Genomic DNA, 12,707 nt, shown 5'->3' with positions numbered 1-12,707 from the left:
GCCGGATGGTGGACCAGAATCGCCTCGAAGCCGTACGGAAGTCTKTCTCCATGGCCTCTCCAAACTCCTCCCACGCCCGAGTTTTTGCCTCAGCGACAACCCGAGCCGCATGCCGTTTCGCCCGCCGGTACCTATCAGCTGCTTCTGGAGTCCCACAGGCCAAAAAGGCCCGGTAGGCCATCGATCAGAACAACAATATCCCTCAGTGCTGAGGCATCTTCTGCTGTTTTAATTCAGCAAAGTAGGAGGGACGACCTCTCCAAGATGGCCACCGTATTTCCTGCGCCGGAGCAGCCAATGTGGGGTCTACTCTTATATTATGTCTATGTGTGAGACACCCAGCGTCAGTCTCAAGGACTCTGACAAAAAAAACATAAGCTCTAGCAACATTTTTAAAACATTTTAAGGGAGCAGGCATTTATCTATGTCATGACCGACTTTTAGACCAATAAGTCGATATTTGTGCCTGTGAGGGGGAGTTAAAAAGAGTTTTGGAGTCAGACCTCCACTGTGCTGTGTGTGTGTTTCAGAGAGATTACTGATTCTGTGAAACACTCAGCCTCGATTTTTCTAGTTTTTCTCAATTTATGTCATCATTTTAACTCAGAATCCCACTAAAAAATAATAGCTCCCTTCTCGGGATCAAGTTGAACGTTTTGATAACACTTTTGTGGTGGTGCACGCAGCGGTTTGGGCCGCATTAAAGGTGACAGAAGAAAAATAAATAAACTAATAAAGAGACCGCTTGTTGAGTGTAGAACAATAGGTTCCTGCCATGCATTGCTATGGCAGGCCCCAATTATAAATTGAGGAGTGAAGTGGAAACCCAGTGAACATCTGAGACAGGCCTCATGGTTTGCAGTTTGACTTTCAGTTTCACACCTGAAACTGAAAGTTAATACTGATACACACCTCGGTATTAATTACTCTCCTCCATCAGTTTTCCTCCTTTCTCCCTGCCACAGTTGTACTACATTTCATCTGATTAGTTGATCTGGTTCCTCCTGCCTCAGTATTTAAGCTTCCTGGTCCTCATTGTTCATTTGATTGCTCCGTGTTCCATGACCTGCTCCCTTTTCGTTTTCCATGGACTTTTTATTTTAAACCACATCTTTGCTCTGCATTTGGTTCTTTATTTTCCAACCTAAATCATGACAATTTGACTCTATTTACATATTTTCATGTGTCAGTAGGTATTTTTGTGTCCAATGCATAAAACTTTTGTGCATCCTGCACAGTTGTGCTGTTGTAAGCTGCTACCTATTTGAACAGGGCATGTTTAGAATACATTTTAAGTTACTTGCATAGTTAAAGTAAAACATGAGTACATGCCATATATAGACATAAAATGTAAGAGGAGAAAACTAGAAATTAAATCTTGTTCCCCCATAAACTGTGGACAGTTTGTGTTTTAATTTGTGATCAATAGAAACCACTGTGGGTGCCGTGGGTGTTTTTCTGTTATATTTTTGCACTTTTTTCATATGCAATCATTCTTTATCATAATACTGTTGCACTAACCCACTCAGTGAATAACTAAAGAAAAAGGGAGGATACAGATGACTGTGGTTAAGGTGTGGACAGTAGTATGGTTTGTATGTGTAAAGAGATTATAGATGCAAATATGTTTAAAGTTTTTGCAAGTACTGTGGTGTCACAGTTTGAATACCTAAGACTCTGCAGTAGTTTACACACATAGCATAAAGGTTGTATAAGACAGGAATGACTGTCACAAATCAGGCTAAATCTGCTAAAACCTGCTAAGACAGGGCGTTGGTTCAGAAAGCTGACATTTGCCTTTTGGGTTCATACACGGGCTGCTTGAGCAATAAAATACATAACAAATTAGGTCATGTTGTTACAATGAAACTTAAAACAATTAACACAACCATTCCCTGGAGGACCTGATGTTTTATGCTTACAAGAGTGCCAACCTGTTCGTGGCTGGGTGGCGGTGTGACAAATGACACCACAGCTACGACGATAGCAGTGAGTCCACAGAGCAGAATGGCGAAGTGAAGATAATGAACGCCCCGTAACACCAGGGGAGCTGAGTCCACAACGCCACATCTGGGAGGAGGAAAGGCGAATTCCAGCACCATCCTGCACACGCCTACCACCAAACCCACCATGAGGCCCCAGAATGCACCCTGAAAAAACAGAAACCGCCCTGGTCAGGTACAGTTCTCTAGCAAAGTATCTACACCACTCAACCATTTTCTTATTTTGTCTCATTAAAACCACAAACTACAACAACAGACACACAGAATGTAGTGTCTGCATTTTCCATCTGTGAGATATTTACTTAAACTGTGAACATCTCACGGAGCTCTGAAAATAGAAAGAGTGTGGCCCCAGTGCAGGATATTGTTTTCTACCTAACCTGATAGGTCAGGCAAAGAAGCGGACAAGAGGCCCACCATGTTAGCCCTGCAGAGATCCTCAGAGAGAATCTGTTAATAGATCATATGCCAGGTAATCATATGCATTTGTACTCTGCAAATCTTCCTCTTTATAACTTAAACTTTTGGGCTAACATGTAAAATGCCATATGTGGCAAAAAAAAAAGAAAAAACAATTCCACACATCATTCTGAAACAAACAGACAGATAGACAGATAGATAGATACATAGATACTGTACTGTTGGAATGCTTTTCTGCAGTTCAGACATGGTGGAAGTTAATGTGAAGATGAAAGGAGCTAAAATAGGACTGAAAAGGAAGACAACCTGATAGATTCTACAAAAGACTTGAGACTGGGCTCAGTAGCATTTTATAAGGGGGAAAAAACCACAAAATCCAACATATTCATATATTTAACTTGTCCCTGTACCTTTTACTACCCTTAACAGGTGAGTCAGTCAGCAGCAGTTCTAACCCCCGGTACCACCATAATCTTTAACCCCTGTCTCAGTGAAAAAGGTGAGCAACACTGTGTTCAATGACAAGCTAAAGTATCATTCCAGGGAATCTATAGGAATTTCTCTCTCTTTGCTCTTTTTACAACAACACAACAAAAACAATATATTACTGACAAAAATTCAAACAATCTTTATGTTAGAGATTTTTTGGTATTATCATTTTGTTTCAGGTTAAAGTGTTCTCTTGTTTAAACTGTATGTGTGAACTGACCTGGAAGTCACAGCTGCCTGTTATCTTCATGTGAAACAGTTTGACCGAGATTTGAACCGGGCTCAGATCAGGGGCCAGATGTTAAATTGTTTTACGACCTTTGCTTTGTTTAGGTAAAATGTTTTACGACCTTTGCTGTTTTTCCTCTGCTGTCTATCTTGCCTATCCTCCCTCTTTGAAGTTTGAGAATAAAAGACAAGCTGTATCCAAAGAGAAGCAGAACGCTCTGTGAACAGCTCTGAGAAGCAGTTGACAGAGTCTTCTCCTTTTGCTTGCAGAAGTTTAGTCATACATTCATATACGTTGTCTGTGGTTCTTTTATGTAGGTTCTAGGAAAATACCTATCACTTTATAAAGTGACAATAAAAAAATGGCCTCCTGTCTGGACTGCAGCCAGTCCACGCAGTTTTACCTTAGCTTGTATTTAAATTACATATATTTATTCCCACGTCCCTTCGGGCCTGTCCCCTAACACTCCTTCATAAGGGCTAAATGGTTGAAAGAATGACAGAGAAACTAGTTGCTTTTTTGCATTAAAAAAGAAATAGAATACTGGCTCTTAACTTACTGGTGTTATAAGCTCAGATCCTATTGCAATCTCCAAAATGTATAATTTTATAGCAATTTATATTTTTCAAAAGTAACTAAAGTAAGTGTGCCACTTTTATGAATCACATTAGGATTCCTACACTTCTGTTATGGGAAGCCTTTAAAGGCACATGTGAGACGACACTTTCCTCTTTAGGATTCATGGGCACGGTGTGGGAATTAATCAGTGATCATCTTTTACTAATGTTCAAAGATTATATAAGCAATAAATTACAACAACCATGAAATGGGCTCTAATAGCTCTCATCAGTGTTGTAGTACTCGATATCGGTCTCGGTCTCGAGACCATTATTTGATGGTCTCGGTCTCGGGCGCTGAGGACTCGGTAATTTATTTCAAGACCAGTCGAGACCGCAACTGTAAAAATATCACTATACGTGCAGCAAACTGTCCAGTTTATTTGTTAACATCTTTGTTTTCAGTGGATGCAAAACGCACCGATAAAAATCCAACTAATAACGTGACTTGCCAATTACGTGTTTATGTTTCTCCCCCCCTCCCCCCACCTTTCACTCGCACGCGGCGCTCCAAGACATGCGCAGTGGTTTCCTCTCAGAGGCAGAAGGTGTCTGTCTAATAGTAATAGAATTGCGCTGCATAAATGATAAGAAATCCGGTGGCCACAGCTAACTCAGCAGCGCTTCGCTTTCACAGTCGGTGGGGACAACGTCTAACTTTTTTCATCACTTAGAAAAGTATCTCAAAGAAAGGTAAGCTCTGTTGACGTAATGTTAGCAAAGCTAGCTGTACAGAGACACTTAAGCATTGTGATGAAAAAAAGTTGTCACTCACTGCCTGAATTATTGTGCAGAGATGTTGACTGACTTGTTGCACATATGAGACAACGCTGTGTCCAAAAGTCTGCAATGTCACTGCGACATTCAGGAGCAGAACGATTCTTCTGCACGGGTCTTTACTTATTAGATAGGACTGGAGTGTCACTGAGAGCCTATCAGATTACCATACGCTGTGAGAATAGCATACATCAGAGGTTCCCAAACTGTGGGGCGTGCCCCCTAGAGGGGGCGCCGTGCCATTGCAGGGGGGCGCGGGAAGCCGTCAGGATGAAAAAGAAAAACAAAAAAACATGAACGCTGTATACGCTGGGTTTTTACCATAGAATGGCCAAGTCTCTGTTATTCCTTTGTCAATTTGATACAGTAGGTGTTTCCACACTAACCATATCTGTGTCCTCTGTCACTTTCATCAGCAGTTAAAACTGTTTAATCCGTTGTTAACATGTGGTAATCTGTTTTTCCGAGCCGCCTTTAAACGCAACATGAGCGCTACGACGCTGGGTTTACACCTGTACGGCAGCGAAGGAGACCTGCTGCTGCTGTGAGGAAAAAGTTTGGGACCACTGGCATACATGTATCTACTTCTTGCTTGTTGCTCCGTGGTCAGTGTTCATAGTTGAGCATCAGGGTTTTGACTCAGTTGCTATGTTTAATGGTGCAGATGGTTTCTGACATGAGCAACATGGGTAAACACCCAGGGCGTTATCTTTTTAGGGATGGCATGAGACCACTGCGGATTGTAGCACAGAGATGGAAGCAAAGCAGAACAAAGAGTTTGTTAAATTTAATATTGATTAAATTGATTAAGTATTTAATATCCATGTGTTTTTATGGGAATGTGGATCTTTCAGATCAATTTGAGAAGTAATTTTGATCATATTTCGCATTTTATCATATCATGTAGAGCACGGCGGTGGTCTTGGTCTTGTCTTGGTCTCAGGTTAGGTGGTCTTGAACACAACACGGGGTCTCATACATAAGGCCGACAAAGATCCTCTAAAAATAGAAAATTGGAGACTTGTCTGACTTTCAAATATTGATTATAAAATGTTAGCTCTGGTGTATGCTAAGAAAAAGATTTGAATTGAGATAAGTAAAAATCTAAGTTTATTTCCTGGCATTGGATTAATTAGATTATTTTATGAATTCCAGTGCTTTGATGATTTTCCTTTACTTTTATGAAGCATTTGACTCAATTCAACAAACACTACAGATTTTTGGTTTTTGAGAGTGATTTATGAAGATAATTAAAATGTTTTATAACAACATAAACAGCTCAATTATTTTATATAAATTATTTTGTACAGGAAACCTTTGCCTGGAAGGTTTTCTGTATTAAGAGGTGTATGACAGGGCTGCCCAATTTCTTACTTTTTGAATTTGATCATGGCTGAACATTTATTCTTAAATGTTTTCTCAATGTAAATAGTCCCGGTTTAAGTTTTAATAAAGAAGTTATGATGCCACAACTTGTAGATGACACAGTCTTGTTTTTTAGAGATGCACTAGCTCCGAAGGGATTATTTTTGGTAGTGTTGTCAAAAACTGAAAGTTTGTATATCCTGGTCTCTCCCTTTACATTAATGATGTACTATGTAACAAAATTAACAGTTTATTTGTCAAATTTGTTTGGAAGAATAAATATCACCACCTAAAAATATATACTTAGAGAGCACAGGTATTGGGGGTTAGAACTTTTCAATTTTTTCCACCTAAGCAACACTTTTAAAGTCAAATGGATTAAAAGGTGTTTGGAAATTTCATAATCTTTATGGAACTTTATTCCACACAATTTATTTAAAATGGTATAGTTGTTAAGCTGCAACTTTATTGTTTCGAAGATACCAGTAAATGCATGGTGAATTGTGTTATCTGCATTGAGGGCTTCCTTCTATAATCATGCTCACGCTTAACTTAGGGGTAACTTGACTCAGAATGGAGTTACCTAGTTGATATTTTCTGTTCTGAAACCAAAAACCCTGATTATCATAGAGCCGGGTAGGTTTGTTCAGAGTAACTGCTTACTAACTAAAACGTGGTCATGCTCTTACTCCTCCCACTACTTTTTTGTTTAAACTCCTTTTCTTCTCTGTTATTCTGATGTTATTCCTTGCTGTCTTTGCTCCTGCATTGTTCTTTCCTGGCTCCCTGTGGCTTTTGTAAGTTTTTATTCTTCATTTTTTCGTTAAAATTACCAAATCTACTCACTGCTTCTGCCTATCTGTATTTGGGACAACCGTCACCATATCATGACAACTTTGACCAAAAGAGAAACACAGCAAGCACAGATATACTAAGCCTTAACCATTATCTATGGGAAAGTTGGTTTCATCCAAGACAGAGACAGAGCTAAACACAGAAACACTGAGCCAAGAGTAGGGCAATTATCATACTGTAATAATTGCACTGTTTCTTTAAATGTCATAACACTTCTGATTTATTGTGATAAAACCCCAAAACCAAAAGTAGCAATAACGGCAAAATTATTAATGCTACTGTTACTTTTACTAGTTTCTACTATTGGTTTTGTAAGAGCAGGAGCACCATCTTCCATTTCGTGTCTTGAGTTTTTAATAAGCGTCACAGAAACTATTCTGGTTGGTCGAGTTTATGGGACGAGTTTCTCAGATCTCCGTGTGGCCGCGCATATTAACTCTAAGTAGACAACGCATTTGATATGGTTTGATGCATCGTGTAACCGGAAAAATAATAATAAAACAATATAAAATGAGCGTGATGCGTGACTCCGAGAAGAGCGCGAAAGCTCCTCAGCGGGCTGAACCTGCATGATGAGGTTAGCGCTGCTCGTTATCCACTAACGCTCCGGCCAACCGGGACCATAAACTTTACAGGGAAGACGGACACAGAGCCACAGGCTGGGCAGCGCGTTGAGATGGAAACACCGCATATAATTGTTCGTTCACAAAGATAAATCATTCTCACCGCTCCACTACGCGACCTCTGAATTCGCTACAAGTTATTCCTGCGGTTCACATTGAGCTGCGCAACCAGAGCTAACGCGGCGGGCTTTAAACTCTTACCCAGAGTTCTCCAAAGGATCAGAATTCCTCACAGTAGGTTGATGTAAATATCCATACAGGTCAGTCTGTGTCCAGTTTGAGTGAAAGGAGGCGCGCGAGCCGCGCTGAAGTAAAGCAGCGGCAGCGCGCGATTCAAAGCGCAGAGGCGCCAGCTGTGCGCTGATTGGTCCGCGCGCTGCTGGCTTTAAATGCATAAACTATAAACCTATCTATTACAAACCTATCCTTTAGGAATAAATCTGTTCTGCTAGTGAAATGCTAAGAGATAAGGAGACGCTTGCATTCCGGCTTTAAAAAAAAGAAAAAAACGATTCGATTTTTTTTATTTTTATAATTATTTTTTAATTTTCCTAAAAACGTAAACAGCAACGCTTAGCTTGGCGGCGTGGCTAGTAAAGCATGGCGGGCCGCCAGGCTTATAATACACTGGGGGAAACCCTGAAGTACTGTGAGAGGAAAAAAAAGAGTATAAAGTTAATGACAACATCCTATCTGTATAAATTTTAGAGTGGAATGCATGAAGACAAGTAATAGCAGTTGCAATGTTAGTTTGTTATAGTAGTTTGTGGTAGAAGTAACATATTAATCTAATTTAAATTCAAATTTAACTCAAAGCAGTAAGTAGTACATTTCATGGAAATGCATCTGTGAGTTAAGTCTTTAAACCAGGGTGTCAACCTGCTAACCAGAGTCAGCAAGTATCCACTAAAACATATTGGACTAAATTGGTCTACTGACCAGGTGTCAGGCTATTGTAACAAATTATGAGGCTAGTCTGAAACCCAAGGGATTTCAGAAAACAGAAATGCCCTTTGACCACTGTGTCATAATTCAAACTCCAAATAATCTTTGCTTCCCTGAAGTGGTGCATGCCTTTATTTATGTTTAACAGATGACTGAGGGAGAAATCTTGTTCTTGAGAAAATTCTCTTGGTTTGAGTTGTTGAGCTGCATGCCAGAGGACAGCAGACACACCCAGAACGTGTTCTGTTAGAAAACCGACTGCAGCACATTGGTCTTTACATGCAGGGAAACAATATTTCAACACACTAGTATTATCTTTGAGAACACAATCTTACTGCAGCATTGTTATCTCCTTTGTGGCACTCCATATTGTCTTTATATTGCAGCTCTAAACTTTCACTCACACCTTGTTAAAACAATGACTTGTATTCTTTCATCTGAGCGCAGACTTCATTCAAGTTGTTTTCTACACAGGAAATGATGGACAATACACTTCATAAAATGAGTGAGAACCACAAACAAACTCAAGTGTGTTCACACATTTAAACAAACAAAAAAATCAGTTCCATGCAAAGCAGTGAGATGAACTTCTGTGCAAGTCTAATAAAACAGTCTGCAGTACAATACAGAAGGAAACACAAACAGTTCAGAGATTAAACCTTGAAAGCTCAGTTTTATGCTGCAGTATGGTGCTACAAATGGGGTACATTTTCTAATATACTTGTTGCTCTATGGCCCTTCAAAAATGGGCTGAAATTTTAAATGTAGATGCAAAATAAAGTTCCAAATAGAACAAAATTTGTAGAATTACATTTACAAGTGAAATATTTTACATTAAATATTACCAAAAATGTACCTTACTTTATGTATTCCATAAATCATGGGTGTAACTTCAGTAGTCTTGTGCTCTGGGTGAAAAAATGTTGCCACAATAGTTTAATGTTCTAGTTATCATCTGTGTTATTTACTTGGTTTCAAATGGGAAAATAAAACATTTTGCAGAAGAGAAAGTTAAAAACACATCAGTTATTAATCTAAATATTACCACAGATTTATCTAGCTACCAGGCACTGTTTTACAGATTTAGAGAACTGCCTACAGATTATACCAACAACCAAGGTAAACCTCTGTCATTTTAAATCATATTTGCGCAGATAAATTCTTATTAATTTCCAAGGAAACTCAACCACTTTCAAGATTTCTTGAACTGCAAAATTCAAGAAATTGAAAGAGTGAGAGCAGGACCCCATTTCAGAGAGCAGGGTTATTAAGCCCTGTGTATTTAGCAATAATTGATCACATACGTAACATTTTTCACTTGTTTTTATATATATTTGTACAAGGTTATTATAAAATTTGGATACCTATAGAAGAGGAGCAATATGTTGTGCTGCAACATATTGCCCTGCAGCTTATTATGGGTCAATATATTTTCTGGCAACATGTTGCTTCTCTTCTATAGGTATTCAAATTTTATAACTTTGCAAAATTAGATATAAAAACAATTGAAAAATGTTAAGCATGTCTTAACTTATTGCTAAAGCGAACATTTGCTTTGCAAAGCACAAACTGTGAGCATGTTTGCGCTAACGTCATACTTGCTCATTGGTCCTCTTCCAAAAGACTGCCAGTGTGAAGACGGCTGTGACTGGAGGGGCCAGGTAGCTTGTCACTGATTGGATGTAGACGTAGAGCTGGCCGCTATTGGCTGATTGAAGGATGGGTATCCACACCACGCTCACCACCACCAATATCACAGTGACAATCCTGGACAAACATTAGCAGTAACAAAATCCAAAGATATTTAGTTATTGATCTGTTACGGATCACTGCATGGTAAAACAGCGTTCTGATGACGAAGTGTACAGGTAATGTAGGGTACCTGCCAACCAACAGCAGCTCCCTCTCAGAGGCTCGAGGGCGGTGTTTTTTCCAGATGTCCATGGTAAAAAGGGTGGAGCTGCTGTTGAAGATGGAGGTCAGAGACGACATCAGAGCTGCCATCATTACTGCTATCATGAGCCCCCTCAAGCCTGCAGTCCAAACAGACACACACATACGGAGAGATGCGTGCTGGTAAAAACTTAAAGTGATTTAAATATTCAGAAATGAACGTAGGGGAATAAAAACTTACCACTTGGCATGAGCTCAATGACCAGTTTGGGAAAGGCAATGTTGGAACATCCAACCTCTGCTCCACAGACCCGTACACACTCCTCTGGATCAACACATCCCACAGTGTCTGAAATACGAAGAATAGTTCAATATCTTCGCAAATGGAGTGGAAAAGAAAACCTGTTTCTTTTTCCACCCAGCAGGAAGCTCTTAAGGTGTCGAGTCACGGCCAAAGGCACTGTTTGCGCAGTGATGCGAAAATTGTATTTTGCAAACTTTTAATATTTGTGGACATTTTGTTGTCTTTGCATTATTGTGCAGACTGATCAGATGCACATTACTCTATCGCAACAAGCGTTATTAGCAGGAATGACTGAAAGGCAGTGGCAGATAACTTAATTGTTGTATAATATTATAACAGCCTGGAATAAATGTAGTTAACAGATTGCTTGCTTTAAACAAGCAATCTGTGCCTAAAACATCTATATTTTTCCATTTGCAATAAGATGAAAGATTAGCATGAAATCATCAAAATGCTGCCACGTGTAAGGAAACTGCTGCTACAAATTCTTTGCCAGAAGAAAAAAGTATTTGGATGATTATGAATTTCAAGATGAAAGGTTAATTTGCAGGATTCAGGATGTCAAAGAGGGCTCAACAAGAGTCAGGAAGTTTCTTGCTGAGGAAGATTCCAGAGCTTACTAAAAAAAGGCAAAAAGAGATGCAGCTGTGAATGGATATACAGTTAGGTTAAGACTTTTAGTTGATGACTCTGACTGGAACAGCAGCTAGGGAGCCACTTCTTTCCAAGAAAAACATTAAAGACAGACATTCAGCAGGAAGGACAAGTGTGGAGAGCAGATATTTTGTATCTCACGCTGCTGTTACATCTGACTTTCCCCTTTGCAGGAAATAAAGACATTTTCTATTCTAAGACTTGAGCAAATCTAAAGTCACCACATTAAAATGTATGACTTGTGGCCATGAGACTCCACAGAACGTCTATCTATTGAAAACCTGTGTACTATTTGTGGAAATCTATACTAACTAGATTTCATTAGTTGGTCTATTATTTGTAGCAAGTTATGCTACAGATAAGCAGCATTATGTAGCATTATTTGTGTAGAAATAATGCTACACAAATTTGATGTACTATTTGTGGATAAAAGATTGTGAGACTAAATTTTTTTTCACTAACCATAGTAAAAAAAAAAGTTTCAGCAAATAAGATTAGCTGAGACTGCAAAACACATTGGTGTTTGTTGCATCCTTAAAAACTCAGATTTTTGCTTTTGTGCAACTTTATTAAACAAATTCCACAGTTCGAGCGTACAGCGCATGTAGTTTTCTCTTTTCCGTACACATTCACAGGTCATGAACTTTGAACTCCCATCATGCATTGTGTAGTTCTTAAAGGGGCATTATTAGGACAGAAATCTATGAAATAAAAAACCAAAGTAGTTTTAGCACATATTTAGCCATAAACCAAATTAATTGTTTTATCCAAATACTAAATGAAATGAATGCTTACCCAATAAGATCAATATACTTATTACTTTAACATTATCAAGTTCCTAAAATATTTTCAGGACTCTACATGTTTGTGCCAATTTTTTGACCAAGCCAGATCAAACACTTTCCTTAAACAATTTTTTAAATGACCTTTATGGTCTAATGTAGGTATCTTTATAACATGATATATATATTATAAATGTTCTCATGAGATAAGTCATATGTAGAGCTTAATGTGTTTTATTAATGAATACAAAAAAAACAATAACAAAAAACACAACATCCCAAGTGAAAAACAAGTATACTTTAGTATACTAAATTTTAACATACTCCAGTATACTTTTATCGATGTACATAAATAAACTGTACTATTTTGGAACAACTAATTTTGTGATTGGTATACATTAGTAGTATTTAAATAGTATTAAATTACAACTAATAGTATATTTTAGTATTCTATATGTACTTTTTTGGAACAACTTCAAGTGTACTTAAAGTATACTTTTTAAATATCATATTTCAGAGCTTTATTATATTTTGATATTATATTTTGAGTGTAATAATTCTGCCTCAGAATTATATTAAAAATATATATTTCAGATACTTCAAATATATTTTAAATATATTATTAATATATTAGTAATGTATTTAAATTACTTAATTTTTATTTTTGATTTCCTGCTATTGATAATAAACTATAATTTTAAATACTTGTGAAAGTCTTTATTCCTCTTTTCCATTTTGCACATGACATGCA

General features: G+C 38.1%; 1 protein-coding gene across 2 annotated transcripts in view; it reads right to left on the bottom strand.

Annotated features, from left to right (window-relative positions):
• Positions 1 to 12,707, bottom strand: part of slc5a10 (solute carrier family 5 member 10) — a 49,711-nt gene that overhangs the window by 4,402 nt on the left and 32,602 nt on the right. Inside the window, exons 8-11 of one of the 2 annotated variants that reach the window (XM_008403000.1) lie at positions 10,458 to 10,565; positions 10,206 to 10,356; positions 9,922 to 10,090; positions 1,923 to 2,150 (exon numbers count right to left, since the gene is read on the bottom strand). In XM_008403000.1, the coding sequence (XP_008401222.1) occupies positions 1,923 to 2,150; positions 9,922 to 10,090; positions 10,206 to 10,356; positions 10,458 to 10,565 (656 nt within the window). The remainder of the gene's footprint in view (positions 1 to 1,922; positions 2,151 to 9,921; positions 10,091 to 10,205; positions 10,357 to 10,457; positions 10,566 to 12,707) is intronic. The other variant, XM_008403002.1, reaches the window with a different exon arrangement.

The sequence above is a fragment of the Poecilia reticulata genome, unplaced genomic scaffold, assembly GCF_000633615.1.
Source record: "Poecilia reticulata strain Guanapo unplaced genomic scaffold, Guppy_female_1.0+MT scaffold_278, whole genome shotgun sequence".
Classification (NCBI taxonomy): Eukaryota; Metazoa; Chordata; class Actinopteri; order Cyprinodontiformes; family Poeciliidae; genus Poecilia; species Poecilia reticulata.
Note: the sequence above shows the minus strand (reverse complement) of the source record. Positions and strands in the feature narration are given on the sequence as shown.